The 17,899-nt window shown below is 40.9% G+C and overlaps 1 protein-coding gene across 17 annotated transcripts in view; it reads right to left on the bottom strand.

Annotated features, from left to right (window-relative positions):
- Positions 1 to 17,899, bottom strand: part of CADPS (calcium dependent secretion activator) — a 388,847-nt gene that overhangs the window by 91,329 nt on the left and 279,619 nt on the right. For all 17 annotated transcript variants that reach the window (XM_083156060.1, XM_083156054.1, XM_083156062.1 and 14 more), the window contains 2 exons: positions 16,899 to 17,055; positions 3,688 to 3,829 (listed from right to left, as the gene is read on the bottom strand). In XM_083156060.1, coding sequence (XP_083012186.1) covers positions 3,688 to 3,829; positions 16,899 to 17,055 — 299 coding nt within the window. The remainder of the gene's footprint in view (positions 1 to 3,687; positions 3,830 to 16,898; positions 17,056 to 17,899) is intronic.

Genomic DNA, 17,899 nt, shown 5'->3' with positions numbered 1-17,899 from the left:
TGAACTTGTATTCTAGATCCATTTTTCCTTGGACTTGACTTAGTAAGCAGTCAACACTTTGGCGCAACTGCTAAAAATGTGAGTTTGTCTATTTTTGTTTTACACCATTACCCTGCACTAATAAATCCTGGCATTTTTGCCAAGCAGGTCCCAAAGCTTTTGTCGGTTCTACAGAACACAAGCCAAAACACACAAACATTTCCTGTTTCCAATTTTTTTAAGAGTGTGGTTCCTTTGTCAGAATGAAAAAGCGCACTTGTCATTAAGATACACATAAGCTCATGAATAAGGCCCATATGTCTCCTCATTGTTTGGTGGCTTAAGAAATGCTGAAATAAATATGCTTCATGCGCTCCAAAAATGTATAAAACACAGCAAGATAACAATTGGAATTAATTTCTGTTTGATTCCTCAGTAATGTTTTCTCAACAAAGTAACTATAAAAAAAGATGTCTTTAATGATATTTCTATTGGCCATTTAAAGTGTTATATTTGTACAGCTTTGCTGTAGACTATCACAGACAGATTACATAAATTTACGGACCTGGGCTCTAGTGGCAGGTCTCAGGGTTAGGGTTCTCAGTTATTTATTGAGTGCCCACCATTGCTCGAAGCACTCTACCAACTCTCTAGTTGGAAAAGTCACTCAGAAGGAGTGAGGAGAGTGTGGCATATATGGCTGGACTCTCCTTATCTTTGATAAACAAGTATTTTCTTAGACAGGGAGTATGTGGATTATTGGTAATACCTTGTTGACAAGAGTATCAGGAGAAAGTGGAGCCGCAGATGATGTCCACAATATGAATTAAGTACTGGACCTCAGGTAAGTAACCTTTTGACAGCACTTAGTAAATTCCATGTAAAACTTTTCAGGTTTGATGTCAATTAATTTAACCGCAAACACTTTTTGAGCATCAGGGGTATTTACCAAAGGGATGTCGCAGCAGATATTGATATATCTGTCACAATCCATGTCTCTCCAACTGCAAATGCAGTTCCAATAGTTTCTATAGGGACTGTGAAAATACCAAAATAAACTAAACTTTGAAAAATGTATGAGTTGGCACTGTAGCTAACACCGTCTTTACTGGCCCATTTTCTGGAATTAGTCCATTATAACCTCTGGACTACACATGGAACCTTCAATTAAAGCTCTTTAGCATTCACAGTTATGGGCCACTTTTGATTTTGTGAAAAATGTTAAATGTGCTCCTAAAGTCATGAGATAGTTGAGTGCATCCATTGTTCCCTGTTCACTACAATAAAACATAACTACCATCTGACGAGGTGGAATTGCCAAGTAAGACAACATCAAAGCCAATTCTGGCTTCAGTGTGATGGGTGAAGTAGACATTTCCCACGGGCATCATACTATAGAGATTTTCTAGTGGGATGGGGCAGGAGAAGATATAACTTTTTGAAAAATGTATTCCTAATACCATGGCAGAATGCAGCAGTATAGATGTACCCTATGTATATATGTTACTGATGACATAAACATGCAAGCTTTAACAAAAACAAGGGTGCAATTAAACAGATTAGATAATAAGATGTAAAAAAGAATTCATTAACAGTCAACAGATCCAGGTCCACACTTCACCTTGAAAACATCAATGTTCCTAGTCATTATATTTGTAATTAAAATATGGCTTTTAAATCATCAACATTTGTGAAACAACAGCAATACATTATAACGATAATCAGGATATGAGACCCTTTAAGGGGCACAAGTTAGAGTAACAAAAGTAATTATTGATTATTATTATTACTTTTTATTTGCAGTTATAAAATGTGTGTGTATGTGTATATATTTGCTGTATGGCCCGGCACTTCACTTGGACCGGTGCCTACACATCCTATGCAAAAGGAATGTATATATCGGGTACTCTTTACTTAGAAGGGCGCCCACGATTTTGATCGTGGGCATCGTTAGTAAAAAATCTCGGGCATCTCGGGCATTGAATGCACTAAAAAATCGGGTGCGATCAACCGACGAGATGCCCGAGATTTCCCATAGGGAACAATGTTAAATGTCTCAATTGACCCAATTTTCCTGTTCAATGCCTCAATTGACCCGATTTTTCCATAGGAAACAATGTTAAATGGGCCACAGAGGCACCCTGAAGTGTATAATGGCCACCCGAATTGTTAATGCCACCCCACGATCAACGTCAACCCGATGCATGGTGAGCGCAGCGAGTCCGCGAGGGGCGGCGGTACGCGTCCTACGACCTTTTCATACCCCCACTATCCACGTCGGCGTGGAGTTGAGAATAGAAAGTGTGGCGAGCGCAGCGAGCCACCGAGCCCGAAGCGTGGCAAGCGCAGCGAGCCCCGCGAGGGTACGCGGACAGCTGTGAAGCCCGCGAGGGGACGCGGATACCTGTGAAGGTATCCGCGTCCGCTCGCCACGCTTCGGGCTCGGTGGCTTGCTGCGCTCGCCACACTTTCTATTCTCAACTCCACGCCGACGTGGATAGTGGGGGTATGAAAAGGTCGTAGGACGCGTACCGCCGCCCCTCGCGGGCTCGCTGCGCTCGCCACGCTTCGGGTTGACGTTGATCGTGGGGTGGCGTTAACAATTCGGGTGGCCATTATTCACTTCAGGGTGCCTATTTGGCCTCTGTGGCCCATTTAACATTGTTTCCTATGGAAAAATTGGGTCAATTGAGGCATTGAACAGAAAAATCGGGTCAATTGAGACATTTAACATTGTTCCCTATGGGAAATCTCGGGCATCTCGTCTGTCGCATCGCACCTGATTTTTTAGTGCATTCAATGCCCGAGATGGGCGCCCTTCTAAGTAAAGAGTACCATATATCGCAATAGTGCAGCACTCCAGACATCTTGTAAAAATGAGGCAAAATGACACAGCACAAGTCACTGTGTCATTTTGCCTAATTTTTACAAGATGTCAGGAGTGCCACACTATCGCGATATATATATATACTGTATAATATATAAACAATAAAAAGAAAGGACTGGCACTCCACCTCCACTGCTGGATATGGAAATGGCTGTTTGCTGAGCAGGAACAAAATCACCACCAACAATATAATGGAAAGAGCAGCGTCACTCCGGGTCTTTAAAATAGTAATAAAAAGTGCTTTTAATGGGGTCTTAGCTGTTTTGGGCATCACCCGTCTTTAGCACATGTGACCTGAAGACGGGCGATGCCCGAAACGTTGTAGACCCCATTCAAACTAGTTTTTTTTACTATTTGAAGGACCCAGAGTGAAGCTGCTCTTTACAATATAAATATATCTACATACAGATGGATCCCCTCTCATTCACTGCCGGCACTCGCCAGAATATCCCCGCTGGCTGAGAGGGACTCCATTATACTGGGACGCGCGAGCATGTCACACGCATGCGTGTCCCAGTCACTCGGCGGCTGGGAGGCGGGACCATGCCCGTCTCTGCTTCAGGAAGACAGGCAGGGTTAGGGAGTTGCGGGGGGCAGCGGCGACCGACGGCGAGGTGGCAGGGACCGACGCAGAGCTCCGTCGGATTCTATCGCCTGAGAGGGGCTCCATCTGTACCAACACCTCTAAGATAAAGTAAGACTATATTGTTTTCCATAGTAGGCAGTTTAGGAATGTTGAGAATCTATAATAATTATTTCCATTTGTGTAAGAACTTCCATCCATCTGCTACAAACTCCGATTGTATCAAAGGGTTCCTTACTTTACTGGCTCCCATGATTCACGCTCAAAGCCCCTGTGAATTGATTGTGCAATTGAAGATTCCATGAGGTCGACATATCTGACAACAAGTGGAGCAAACAGGTCTTGGAGATGTTTGTGGAATTTTCCATTGCATAAATTATCTAGAATCATAAGCATATCAGAATGTTGTTAATTGGGTGGTACATTCTATTAACAAAACAACATACAATATGGGCACTGCTCTTCCACAGGAATATAATTTACTTAATAACATTTATATAGTGCCACAATGAAACAAGACATCGTTTTTACAAACAGAAAGAAAGCAAAGAGGGCCCTGCCTGCAAACATACAGTTTATAGGAAAATAGGAAAGTAATAAATGAGGTTAAATGCCACACATTGCATATTGGTTGCACGATTGCAAGAAGAAAAACTGCAGAGTGGGTATACATGATCCAGTCATTTAGCAATGTGAGTTTCAGGGCCTGTAGGTTGTTAGAGCGCAGGAAGGGAATACATGTAAGTTCTGTGTGAACTATACACATGGGTGATAATCTGGTATTATTCCCTAGAGAGGTTAAGAAGCTTAAGAAGTGTATTATGGAATGCTAGAAGGTTTAGAGACTATGGCAGGGGTCCCCAATCTTTTTCTAATCATGGCAGCCTAGAGTATCAATTTTTCCACCGCACCCCTAGGCCAAAAAAAGTTATCTAAAATTAAGTCGATTTTGTTTATATGTGCTTCTTAGGTTCAGTTATGTGTTACAAGGCATGATTTGCTTGTGATTATACACATAATTTATGATTGGCAGCCATCAGCACTGGTTTTGACCATAAATAATTTGCAAGTGTCCTGAGGAGACCCCAGGGAGCCATGGCACACAGTTTAGGAACCACTGGGCTATCGAAGTCTAGAAAAAAGGAGGTATTTGCTTGAAAAAAGTGGAAGTGGTGTAGACCTTTGACAGACAGGAAGATTTAAGTTGAGGAAATGGTTTTAACTCCAGTGAAGTCTAGTATGTTGGTGCAGTTTTGTTAATTAAACTCTATGTTAGTGTTTAATATTGGTTTAAAATAGTATAATGCAGGTAATTAGTGTAGAGATTTATAGAGTTTGGTGGGGCCAGCTTAAGTAAGACATGTAATAAGAAAATTGCAACTGTCATGTTGTCAAAAGATATTGAGGTATTAAAGTAGTTAGATGTTGGAAAAAGTGAAAACCTTAGAAGATGAAAGGACAACAATGCACCCAGTAATGGGCGCAAGCATTGGTGTAGAAAGATTAAGAGATGAATGTTGGTGTATGCATAGAGGTGATACTAAAACCATAATATGTTTCTTAGTGGTATACGTAGATAGAGAACAGCAGATACATTAAGCAGGTGTCTTACAGACACAATAAGAGATGCCCACATACATTAGTTCAAAGAGCTGTATTAGAGTGCACAACTTGTAATGGTATTTTATATCCTTTGTTATTAGCAGCCCTCACTTATGGTCAGTTGTAGACATGGAGACTGATATTATTTTTATATCACTAACACACATATATTTTGTACGATGGACTTGTCAGCTCCAAACATGAGGCTCATATGATATTACAATGCGAAGTAGAACACAGCATAAGGGTGGCATTTGTTAGGTGACAGTGTCTGTTTATTGTCCTTTCACCATACAAAACACATAAAAAGAAAGCAATAAGAATGTGTATAAAAGAAGTCAAGTTACATGTGTAGGGTTCCTGTCATTAGGTAGAGCCACAGAAGAGCCTCCCTGCTGCACGTGGTGGTCAGATCAACGTGGTGGGCCAAGAACTGGAAGTTCTTGAGATAGCACATACAGCGAGAAGGTGTTCCGCGCTACCTTTATATGCCTAGCCTTGTTACGGCTTCTACGCACTCTGGCAGCAGTCTGTATCCTCGAGAGTCCGACAGAGCCACATTCTCTAAGCTTCATTCTTTTTGCATATACGTTGAATGGATTTTGATGTATTAATGACTGGCCGGTGACGTTACCGCTCCCGCACAAGTGATTTATGTCTACATTTAATAGTAGACCAACTTAAAGGGCACAGGTCTCAATACTCCAAATACTGTCTCTATTTTAGAAAGGATAATTAATTGTGAAAACAATATTACACTATTGTATTCCTTTTAGATTTTCATTTTGGGTATTTTGAGTGAGAAAAAAATCGTGAAAAATACTTCTATAAGCGCCAAGGATTATGTTGGTCCTTTTTCTTGTATCTATGTATATTGTGTATGGAAGGTGATTCATACATATCAACACTATCCTAGGCTGCAGTGAGCGCAAGGGTCGATGCCCCAAAAAATTGCTTTTGAGGTTCCTGTCATTCAACCGGCCCCCGTAAGGAAGCCAAGATTTAAGTATAAATGACCTAAGCCTTCCGTATGGACAGATTATGTTTGGACAGCAGACAAATAACACGCACACCTCTACAACACTACAATCATAGCACTAACTTTAGCTTAGGTTGTGTATGCTGGGGAGTCATAATGGAGACCCAGACTCCTCTGGTCAACCCTAGGTCTCCATGAACTCTCCACCAGTCCAGCATTCCACTGCTCTTCATGTGAGGGGAGTTGACAACACCACAGAATTCAATCACAACTGATAACATAAGAAGAAACTGATCATATAGAGATAGAAGGGATCTTTGGAGAGAATCACTGGATCACTAAGTCGCCATTTTTGCATTTGGCAGCATCTACAATCTACCCAACCACTACAGAACGCACTTCATAACATCAGAGCTGCTGCCCATATCCCTTTGCAAACTACAATCACTGGCTTGAACTGAGCTTTAACTGACTGAATAACACAAGCCCCCATACACTAGGCAATTAACTTGCAATTTGGGAGATTAATCGCTATGATTTCAGTGATTAATCACAGAAGAGCCCAAATTGCAGGTGAATGACAGCAGGTCCGATGCGATGCGCGGTCCTGTGCGCACCGCACCGGAATCTGCGAGTCACTCCGGCTGCACAAGTAATCTCTTGGATTGCTTCGGAGCCAGGCAGACTTGACTAGGATCGCATGCAATATATTGCATGCAAAAGGACCGCACATGATATATCCAGTAGCGCACGCAGGGGGGGGGGTTCTGAGTACCCAGAAACCCCCCAGGAGTCTAAGGGTCCTAAGCTGAAAGCTGAGGGTCCCCTCTTTCCATGGGTACAAGAATTTTTCAAATCGGCCCTTGGGAACCGGAGATATCTGACTTCAAAGAAGTGGTCCCCATCCAAGCCTGTTAATGGCTCTTCCCAGTCAGATATTTCAGATTCTGTCTGACTTAGAGTTTTTCTGAGGGTATATTCCAAAAGCTTTGATGGACACTAGTAGCTTGTCTCTACTGTGCCCAGAACCAGAGATATCAGCCTTCCAGCAGCTGGTTACTGCTCCAGTTTCACACACCTGGTATGTAGTTTTATATTCTCGTTGGCAGATTGCTCTGCCTCCTGAACTCTCATCCCATAGTCCCCAATACCATTTGGTAGGTGGGATTCTCTAGTTTTTAATTCCATTAAAATCTTAGAAATCTATTTCTGAGAACTGGAGATATCTGCAGTCAAGCAAGCTGTCCTACCACCAGAAAATTATGAATAATAAGCCCACTCCACTATACACCCCTCCTCTGCATATTAAACATCCTCTACCACCCTGGAAGTTATGTATCAGGGCCCCTTCATTCAGCCCAATGCCCCTTTCTCCCACCTCATCTCCCATCATCTGTGCAGTAAAGGGGTAATTACAGGCCCTACATGCTGAGCGGTTGATATAATACCCCCTACCACCCGGGGGACATCAAAGCTTCCCGCACCCCTACCGCTGGAGGATCGGTAGGTGCCCCAATACATTGCTATGCCAAGGGGTCTACTCTGCTGTTGACACCCCTGTATGTATGTATGTATGTATGTATGTATGTATATATATATATATATTATTATTTATATACATTTGGTCTATCTATAATACTTTAACTGACCCGTGTCCATCTCCGTGCTTTGCTGCGCCCCTCTGGAAACCCCCTTCTGAAAATCCTGCGTTTGCCACTGATATCACATGCATTCCCACCACGTGGGACCTCAAGGGGGATTGTCTGTGAATTCTCCATGGGGGGGGGGGGAGACAATGTATTGTATGGCCACCTTTAATGGTGAAAAAAAAGGAGAGAGAGAGATTGCTTCTTCTCTGCGTATTGCTACTTCTCTCTAACAGTTATCCAAAGAAATGCGCCAATGTTTCGGGGCCTTGTTGTTTTGCCTTGAAAAAGGGGCGTTCCGGCCCCGAAACGTTGGCGCATTTCTTTATGCAAAAATTATAAAGTTTATTCACCTAAGTCCTTCTGGAGTGCCATCTTTCCTTTCTGCCGCAAGTGTTCATACATGTGAAGGGCACCGGGGGCATCTGCATCTTATAGGAGAGTGTCGGACCGAACAAACTATATATACATACATATATATATATATATATATATTTAGAAAATAGGAACTCAATACGTTTTGAAATAGAATTTAGTTTATGGAAAGTACATTTTGGCCCAGATCATGTTCAGGTTTCTGATTATGTCGTATTTAATGAAAGATTCAGGAACTGAGTTCCTGCTGAAAAATAGTCTTGGTTATGCACTGATCAGGAAATAAGCAGCTTCCATGGTACGAGCAAGCGGAGAACCATTGCAGAATAGCGCAGAGAAGTTCCCCCACTTTGCCTCATTGGAGGAACGATCCGAGCAAGACTTATGCTAGCAAGCTCCAATAGATGTATGGGCACTAAAAACATGACCAAACTTTCACATGTTTTAAGTCTCATAAATGACGCCGATGATAGAATTCAGCCTGAGGGAAGTATTATTGTGTGACAATAACATCCTGTTATCCAAAAAAATTTTTACTTTATTTTGGAAAACCATTTACATAATCAACACACAAGTGTGAAATGTTAAGTAAATCAGCAGGAAAGAAAAAAAAATCCTAAATCACAGACGTGTTTTGTTGCAGTAAACCATTTCTATTTTTCAGTACTGTATGGAATGCAAGGCATAATTTAACAAATCATTTAAATTAGACATATTTCGGGAAAAAAAGCAATGGTTTCGAAAATTGGCTTCTGATACTTTCAAGACAGCAGGCAAAAGGCAGCAAATTATCTTTAGATTAGCAGATGGCTGATTTCTTAGTGCAGCAAATACTACACGTTCCTCGCAGTCTAGCAGATGGAGTTGCTTAGGAGAAAGGAGGATCCTGTGTTTCAAATCCAATAATTTTAGGTCGCTGTTAGAGGCCACTGCACACATAATTGGACAATTTACAATGTATTCCTTTATTTTTATTGTGCGCTTTAAAAGGCATTGAAAACTTTGAAGTGTACCTGTATTTCCAAACCATTTCACATTTTGTGGGGTTTTGGATGTGAATCCACAAACTGGTCTGCGCTGTTGTTTGAGCGGCCCAATATGGTAGGTAACTGTGGGGGTTGCTAGAAAGCAGAATATATCGGGCGCTTGTAAAAATAATAAAAAGAATTTTGCAAAACGGAGATTTTTTGCGGCGGAGAGAGATAGGAATGAGAGATAAAGTCAACCAGATGGTTGATAAAATTATTTTGGGGGTGCTGTTTGGAGGAGGCAAATGGAAATAAATAGAAAAAGGAGACAATAGTGTAACAATGAATGGAAATAGAGATTAAATAATTATAAAAAAAAATAATAATAATAAAAATAAATGAAAAAAATAAACTGAACTGAACTGAAAATGACAGTAATGATAAATAGAAGAATAAATCAAAATAGATAAACAAGAATAGATAAATGAAAATAAAATAAAAATAAAATTAAGTAGGAAAAAATAAATATAAAAGTAAATGATGGACAGACAAAAAAACACTTATTGCGGCATGTTTACAATCCTTTGTTTGAGAAGGTAAGGAGGGGAACAGTCCAGTATTCCTAACTCACCCTAACTAGTCCTGCCTGGGGTCCGTTTAGGTGGACGCTCCGGGCGGCACGGGCCCTGCGCTATTAATTGCCGGCTTCTGTCATATAGCTTGTAGCGTGCGGCAGAGCGGCAGCTTGTAGCGGCTGTGGAGACTTGGCTTGCTGCTGGTTCTGCTGGATCTTCTGGTCCCTCCTAGGTACACATCCAACGCGTTTCACATCGGGTAGATGCTTTATCAAGGATGACTGTGTTTGGGGCTTGCTGCTTTTTATAGCATAAAAACTTTATTAGTAAAACGGAAGTGCCCAGAATAGCTTGTGCTTAATTCAGAGGCAACCTCATGGCTCTTTTTTCAAAGGTGATTAAAATCTTTTCATGCGCAATAAATGACAAACAATAAATGAAATATAACACACAAAAAACAAAAAAAGGTACACAAAAAATTGATAGTAATGAAGAGAAATAAATATGAAATAAATAAATAAAAATAAATATAAGAAAAAATAATAAAAGTAGCAAAAACAAAAAACAAAACAAAAAACAAACAACAAAAACAATAAATATAATAATAGTAAAAATAAAAATAAACGTCTATAAATAAAAATAAAATAAGAATAAAAGAAGAAGAAAAAAGTGTGGGGGAAGTTTATCTGCAGGGGGGATTTTTTCATAAAAACGCTTTGAGCTCAATGTCAATATTTAGAACCTTTGGCTCAAGGGTGTCCAGGAGATAGATCCATTTTGTTTCTGTCCTTTTTAAGGTGGATACTATATCCTCTCCTCTCCAATGTGGGGTTATATTCTGGATTCCCATAAAGGTGAGGCCTCTCGGATCTTTGTTATGTCTTTCAAGAAAATGGGCAGAGACACTGTGGGTTTTCAGTCCTCTTTTAATATTGTATATATGCTCTGTGATCTTTGTTTTTAATTTTGTGTCTGACTATACAAAATACATTGAAATGATTCCTAAGTTATATCGAAACATCTTCGAACTCATATTTATCCCAAATAAATATTATTACCGTATATACTCGAGTATAAGCCGAGTTTTTCTGCCCAATTTTTTGGGCAGAAAACCCCCTCCTCGGCTTATACTCGAGTCAAGTGGAAAATACACATTTAGCAGCGGCGGAGCCGGCAGAACACTAGCTCCGGGCGCAGACATATCACAAAGCGCCGGAGCTGTGCACTGCTGCCGCCGGCTCCCCTGCCTTATCCGCCCGCTCTCCCAGCTCACTCGCCGGCTTCCCTACCTTGCCCGCCCGTTCTCCCGCCGGCGCCGCGCTGCAGCAGGACAGAGCAGGGGCCGGACACACGCAGGAGTGTCAGAGGTTGACACTTCCTGCCTGGTGCTCTGCCCCCTCTGCTCCGTCCTGCGTCTTAAAGTATTAAAGTACAGGTACTGTGAATAAAGGTACCAACATGAAATGTTAAATAAATTCTGGTGTGTGTGTGTGTGTGTGTGTGTGTGGGGGGGGCTCTGGGTATGTGCTGTAATAAATTACCTCTATGCTGTTTTTTTACACACTATGTGTACTGTGCATGTCTGTGTGTGTGTGTATGTAATGTATACTGTGCATGTTTGTGCGTGTATGTATACTGTGCATGTGTGTGTATGTATACTGTGCATGTGTGTGTGTATGTATACTGTGCATGTGTATGTATACTGTGCAAGTGTGTGTGTATGTCTGTGTCAACTGTGTGTATACCATTTGTGTGTTTTTGTCAGTATTGTTTGTATACATTGTGAGTTCTTCGCTGTTTGTATGTATACTACCGGTAATACCGTGTGTGTGTGTGTGTGTGTGTGTGTGTGTGTGTGTGTCAGACCAGTAACCGCTGTGTTTCCCACCCCCGGCTTATACTCGAGTCAATAAGTTTTCCCAGATTTTTGGGGCAAAATTAGGGGCCTCGGCTTATATTCGGGTCGGCTTATACTCGAGTATATACGGTATTATTATTATATGCAGAGGAAGAAGCAAAATGCAATTTTGCTCCTGGACAATCCATGTTGCAATGTGATGGTAGTGAATGCATTTATGTTTTTTGCATGCAGGGAAAACATTGACTTTATTTTCCATGCAGTACACAAACTCTGTGCAGCATTATTTGTATATTGTGGGTGGGTGGGTTCTTCCTTGAACTTCCCATCATAATTCTAAATATAATAAGAGGTGAAACATTGCTGAGACTAGTAGTTCCACACAGAAAAAAAAAGAGAAAATGCAGATGCGCACTCTATAGTACTAAACACTATAAATAATGAGAATTATAGTAAACCCTGCAATCATAGAACAAAATTGTTACATAATTATTGGACAAACATATGCTCCCACCAACTGCAACAGGTGACCTCAAATGGTGAATACCTTCCACTAAGGGCCTTATTCTGATCGCTTCGCCTGGATGCGTGTTTGGGCCGAACCCCACCTAGCAAACGGACCGCCTGCTCCACCCATTTGCACGCCAAATTCGACCGGTCGGCTGCGCAGCATCACCCGGCAAGCCCCCCCCCCCCGGAACATTACGGCAACCCGTGCCGCATCACCCGGAAAGCCCCCCCCGGGAGTGTCGCAGCGGCCCTGGGGAGCGTTGCATCGCACTGCACTACCCCCCCCCCACGTGGATCAACACAGCGGGTGAGCTCCAGGGCACCCCTCCCTAGAGCGGGTGAGCGCCGGGGCACCCCCCTCCCCCCGTCTGGGCACCACCGGCCCTGTTTGTACAATACAGCATTATTTGTACAAAGAAATCAGAATTAAGCTAGGTTACACCCAGAGGTGGTTTAAGAGAGAAGGGCTTCAGTGAGCAGTCAACATATGGGTCCTCTCGAAGCATGCAGAGCTGTACAAAATATCCGTCTTGCCATTTTTCCATTGATATCTGCTGGAACTATTTGGGTCTTCAGACTTTTGAGTGTAATATATTGGTGCATATAGGCCAATAATAGTATGTTACACTTATTTATGTAAAAACACCAGTAATTTGCCTTCTTTATGTTAAAAAAAAAAAAAAAAAAAAAAAAAAAATGACCAATTGTTTCTACCAGAAAATAAAGTAAAAAAAACAAACAAACACTTTTTTTTATGGTATTTTCCCCTTTTAAAATACAATAGATACATAGAAATTAAAAGGCTATCTCCAGTGACTTGGTGCTGACAATAAACTCTGTGTCCTGTGATTTTCTATGAATTATTCATGAGTGGTATGAACATGCATAAGTGTTTTGCTCTATGGCCTTGTTTGAAGCGAGACAGCAGGGATTTAACAATGGAAGTCAATGAAGATTCCCATTTGAACACTTGAACCGATGAAGAGGATATTTAAATCAGATGTGAGAAACTTCTCTATAACATAATGTGACTTTATAATACAGGTTGAGTATCCCTTATCCAAAATGCTTGGTACCAGAAGTATTTTGGAAATGGATTATTCTGTATTTCTGAATATTTTTATATTATAATGAGGAATCTTGAGGTACAGTATCTTGCATTTATGTTGTATAAACACATGAAAAACACATAAATATATTTTATTTGTGCATGAAACAAGGTTCCAAAACATGAAACTAAATTTTAGTCATATGTCAAGCACTGAATTTGAATGCTAAGCAATCATTTTCTTGCACATATTGAGTGCCAGTTACAAATCATGTCCCCAGTAGTGCCAGTTGGATATCATGTCCACGAGGGGCGGCGGTACGCGTCCTACGACCTTTTCATACCCCCACTATCCACGTCGGCGTGGAGTTGATACTATATAGTGTGGCGAGCGCAGCGAGCCCGAAACGTGGCGAGCGCAGCGTAATATATGTGAAGTAATCCGCGTCCCTTCGCGGGGCTCGCTGCGCTCGTCATGCTTCCGGCTCGGTGGCTTGCTGCGCTCGCCACACTATATAAAATCTACTCCATGCCGATGTGGATAGTGGGGGTATGAAAAGGTCGGAGGACGCGTACCGGTGCACTCACCATGCTTCGGGTTGGCGTTGATAGTGGGGTGGTGTTAACAATGGGGGGCCATTTAACATAGTAATTACCCATCAGGGTGGGTGTACAATTAAAAATCGGGTCTGGGGGGGGCATTTAACATAGGAATCAGGCATCTGGGTGCCTGTACAATTAAAAATCGGGTCCAATCGCGTCACATGCGATATGATTGCATGCAAAGCGATTTTTTTTGCCCTGCGATTAAAAAATCGGGTGCCCAGATAATACACAAGTACCCCAGTTACAGTTGACCCCAGTAGTGACAGTTACAGTTGTCCACAGTAGTGCCAGTTACATAACATGTCCTTAGTGGTGCCAGTTACACATCGTGTCCCCAGTAGTGACAGTCACATATCATGTCCCCTGTAGTGCCAGTTACATATCATGTCCCCAATAGTGCTAGTTACAGATGTCCCCAATAGTGCCAGTTAGATATCATGTCCCCAGTAGTGCCAGTTAGATATCATGTCCCCAGTAGTGCCAGTTACATATCAAGTACCCAGTAGTGCCTGTTACATATCATATCCCCAGTAGTGCCAGTTATAGATGTCCCCAGTAGTGCTTTAAGGGGGAAAAAATAAGGTACATTCTGAAAATGGTTTTCAGAATAATTTGGATAACGGATATTTGGATAAGGGATACTCAACACGTATATAAAAACAAAGGCATACTTTCACAGTTTTAAAGGTTTACATAATTGGATGTTTTAGTATGTAAGGATTTCATTTCACAGGCATCAGTAGCTATAGAAGATGTTAAGATAAAACAAGGACAAGGTCCCATTGTAGCTTCATGCGATGTGTCTCCGCGGGATGATTCTGGCAAACATCACTCATTTTTAATAAATTATTTAATGTACTGGAATTGATGAAAATGTGCACAGAAGAAAACTTCACATAGCTACAATGGGACATGGCACTTAAATCAGTTGCATTAAAATAATAAACACAAGGTTTAATTAAAACTATTTAAAAAGTTTAAATGAAACTATAGTAATGAGCAGTGTTCCCTCTAAGCTGTGCGCACGTGCGCGCGCACACAACTCGACGAGCGTGCGTACAGACAATACAACAGAGCGCACAAAGCAGCAGTGGTCCCTTTTTGCAGTTGTGGACTCAATTTATGTGTGTTTCGCCCATTAACTACATTGTGGAATGTGTTTTAAATGTTAAATACCATTTTGAAATAAAGTTAACACAAATGCTGAACGTCATTTTCGAGTTATATATAAGTGACGCACAAAAATTAAAATTTCCTTCCAAAGTTGCACAAACAAAATCTTTTGCCGCACACAGCCTTCGTAAAATTAGAGGGAACATTGGTAATGAGCCTCACAATATTGGCTTAACGTGGAACATGATGCATCATCGAACCATATCACATGATGATCAAATCAACTTAATTTTAATTATTATTGCAGGTGGTGAGCCAGTCCAAAAAGTTGCATTCAGGTGAGAAAGTGCTCAAAAGGTGATCCCTAGCCTACCCAGTAAAAAGTGGACATCATGGCCAATAAAGGAGAATTTATAAAGGCCATATAATGAATGACTATAGGCATTATAGAGATCCTTTTTGGTGGCATTTGCTCTGCCGGAAGAGCCACTTTCGCTGAATTATGGGAGTCCAATTGGAGCTACTACATTCTAAAGGGGAGCATTAACTTCCAGTCAGATTGCTATATCAGATGCTGCCACACCCATGACGAAAGTATGACCAGAGCTGTGAAAACAACTTCCTTACGGTTTCATTCTTTGGAGAAGAAATTTAACCCAATCATTAATGAGTCCGTTATTTTAAACACAAAAGATTCTGTAGGAACATAGAGCAGTTTATGTTAAGAAGACTGAATGGAAGCCATAGGTCAAGGACTCTGGGATTCTACCATTAGTTCCTACCTAGTATAATATGTTGATAGTATCATGAGATGACTTTGCATGAAAATAAGGATATAGAGGGAATGATAAATTAAGTCAGAGTTTGTAGTGAAGCCTGGGCAAAAACATCTCCAGGCCTAAAGTCCTCTGGCATAGAATGCAGGACTCCCATAGCTCATGTTTACAGATGGAATCAAGTGATAAGTTGCAAATGTGGTCAAGGCAGAGAGTCCCTAATGTACTGAGGCCTAAGAAAAAGTGCTATCCCTTTTGGAAATATGCACCAGAGAAATCCAAGAAAGGAGACAAAGGCGTGGAATTGTAAATTTAGCAATCATCTTTCAGAATGACATACTGACTGTCAACTGAGAGAGTGTACAACTAGGTAGGTACTGTATCCTTGAAGAACGGTAATTTGGATCACCCTGTGATTGCCTGCATGGTTTCTAAATGAGTGTGGGAACATTATAATGCAGGTGAACTCTTCTAGAAAAAAAGAAAACCTGTATCTGTGATTTCATTGTGTGACATCAGATGGACTGTGGGAGAAAGGTATATTCCAGGGGACATTCCAATTCCAAAAGGTTAAAAAGTGAATATTGCTAGGCATCCTTTATTTACAGTGGTGGGTAGACATCTGAGAAAGGTCTATGCAACCTGTATTGCTGTGCATGGAACATCAAGGTGTATGTTTAAGGCAATATTGAGTTTGGAGCTGTGTATAATTTGGGTGATGACCTTTTTGCAAAGAGATAGTTGAGTGAGAGCAGGTATGGATGAAAGCTAAGTGTCTTGGAGAATCATGTGCTGCTGTAGGGGAAAGTAGAACTCAAAGTACAGGTGAGCTGGATAAATGTGAGTGCTGAAAACTGGGTGTATGGGTTCAAGTTCAGAGATATTATTACCATGGGAGCGGAGAGACCAAGGTACATCTGGGAACCATCACTGCGTAGGTGGAATTGAGTGAAGAGTGAAGAAGAGGACCTTTCTAGAAGTTGCTCATATCAACAAACAGCTTTGACCTATCATTTTAAAGACTGTAGTTGAAAAATGCTACTTGATTGGTTGTTATGAGGCTGGTTGGTTTCCACTGGTCCACTTCTCCAACTCTTTTCACTGTTTGAAACATCACCCACATAGTATGGCAACACATTCATGTATACTGCTATATTGCTTGTAGCAAAATTAAGATTAGTGCCACGTACTGTACAAATTGTAATGTACACTTTAAAATGACTTACCTTTTTCCTTAACCATTTCTGATATTCTCCTTTTCTCAGGCTGCCATATTACACACAAACTTACAATAAGGGTAATCACAATAAACCATGTAATTCTACAATCCTGTATGAAAACCAAGTTATATCGCAGCACAAGTGGAAAACATACAAGAAAAAAAGATACATACAGTCACTGCGGAGGAAATCGTTTATCAGCTGAAACAATGGAAAACTGTCCCACGAATCGGGCGGCTGCACTTCCAACGCTGCATCCATGTCCACCGCAAACAGTGAGAGGAATGTTTCTGCGTGTTCTACCATTAAGTCTGACCACCAAGCAAAGGCCTTTAGATTTGGTAGAGGGAGGGGGGGGGGGATTTAAAAACAAATAAAAAATAAAAATCAGTGAAACGCAAAGCCCTTGAAGTTGTTTTTTTTATCCAGGCTTCTCACAGTGCAAGAACTTTGTGAGTAACAGAAAATCTCATTGTAAAGAGAACAGTGAATTTCAAAGTCTACAGAGGTGCAGGAAATAGTGGATTCAATTAAAAGAAATCTGTTCCTTTTACAATGTCAATCAGGTCATCTGAGGTCATGCTCAGAGTTCAAGGTTCATCTAATTCATTCTGTAATATACTAATTTGGGAGATCAGATTGAGTTTCTTCACCGAATTGTTTTCACTTTCCATTTGGAGATTAGTCACTATTAGCAATAATGAATATCAGTCAAATTATATATTTTGTGAATGAGATCGTGGAACGGCATTTTAAAAGAAGGCAACCGGTTGGGAACTTCAATATATTACAAACTTCGGTGAAGTAACTCAAATTCATGCTCATGGGAATTGAACTAAAATATAAAAATAGGTTTGTTTTTTGTTAGCAAAGTGCCATTCACATCATACAGAGCAGAGATGTGAATGTGTTCAGACGCATGCGTGTTTTCATCTTTACTGAGAAGAGCATGCAGAATGAGTGACACTTCTTTTCTATTCTTATAGGGGGTTAGACAGTTTCAGATATGATTTGTGGGATATAATATACGAGAAAACCAGCAGGTTAATTTTCTAACATAGCCAAGGCCAAATAAAAAATATAGACTGGCTCTACAGTTCTAGTGTGGTTATAACTATTTTAAGCACAAAATAAAAAATAAAAAAATAAAATAAAAAAAAGATATAGAGGGGTA

Source organism: Crinia signifera, chromosome 8 (genome assembly GCF_055691185.1).
Source record: "Crinia signifera chromosome 8, ASM5569118v1, whole genome shotgun sequence".
NCBI classification, from domain to species: domain Eukaryota; kingdom Metazoa; phylum Chordata; class Amphibia; order Anura; family Myobatrachidae; genus Crinia; species Crinia signifera.
The sequence above is the reverse complement of the archived record's forward strand: the minus strand, read 5'-3'. Positions and strand labels throughout refer to the sequence as shown.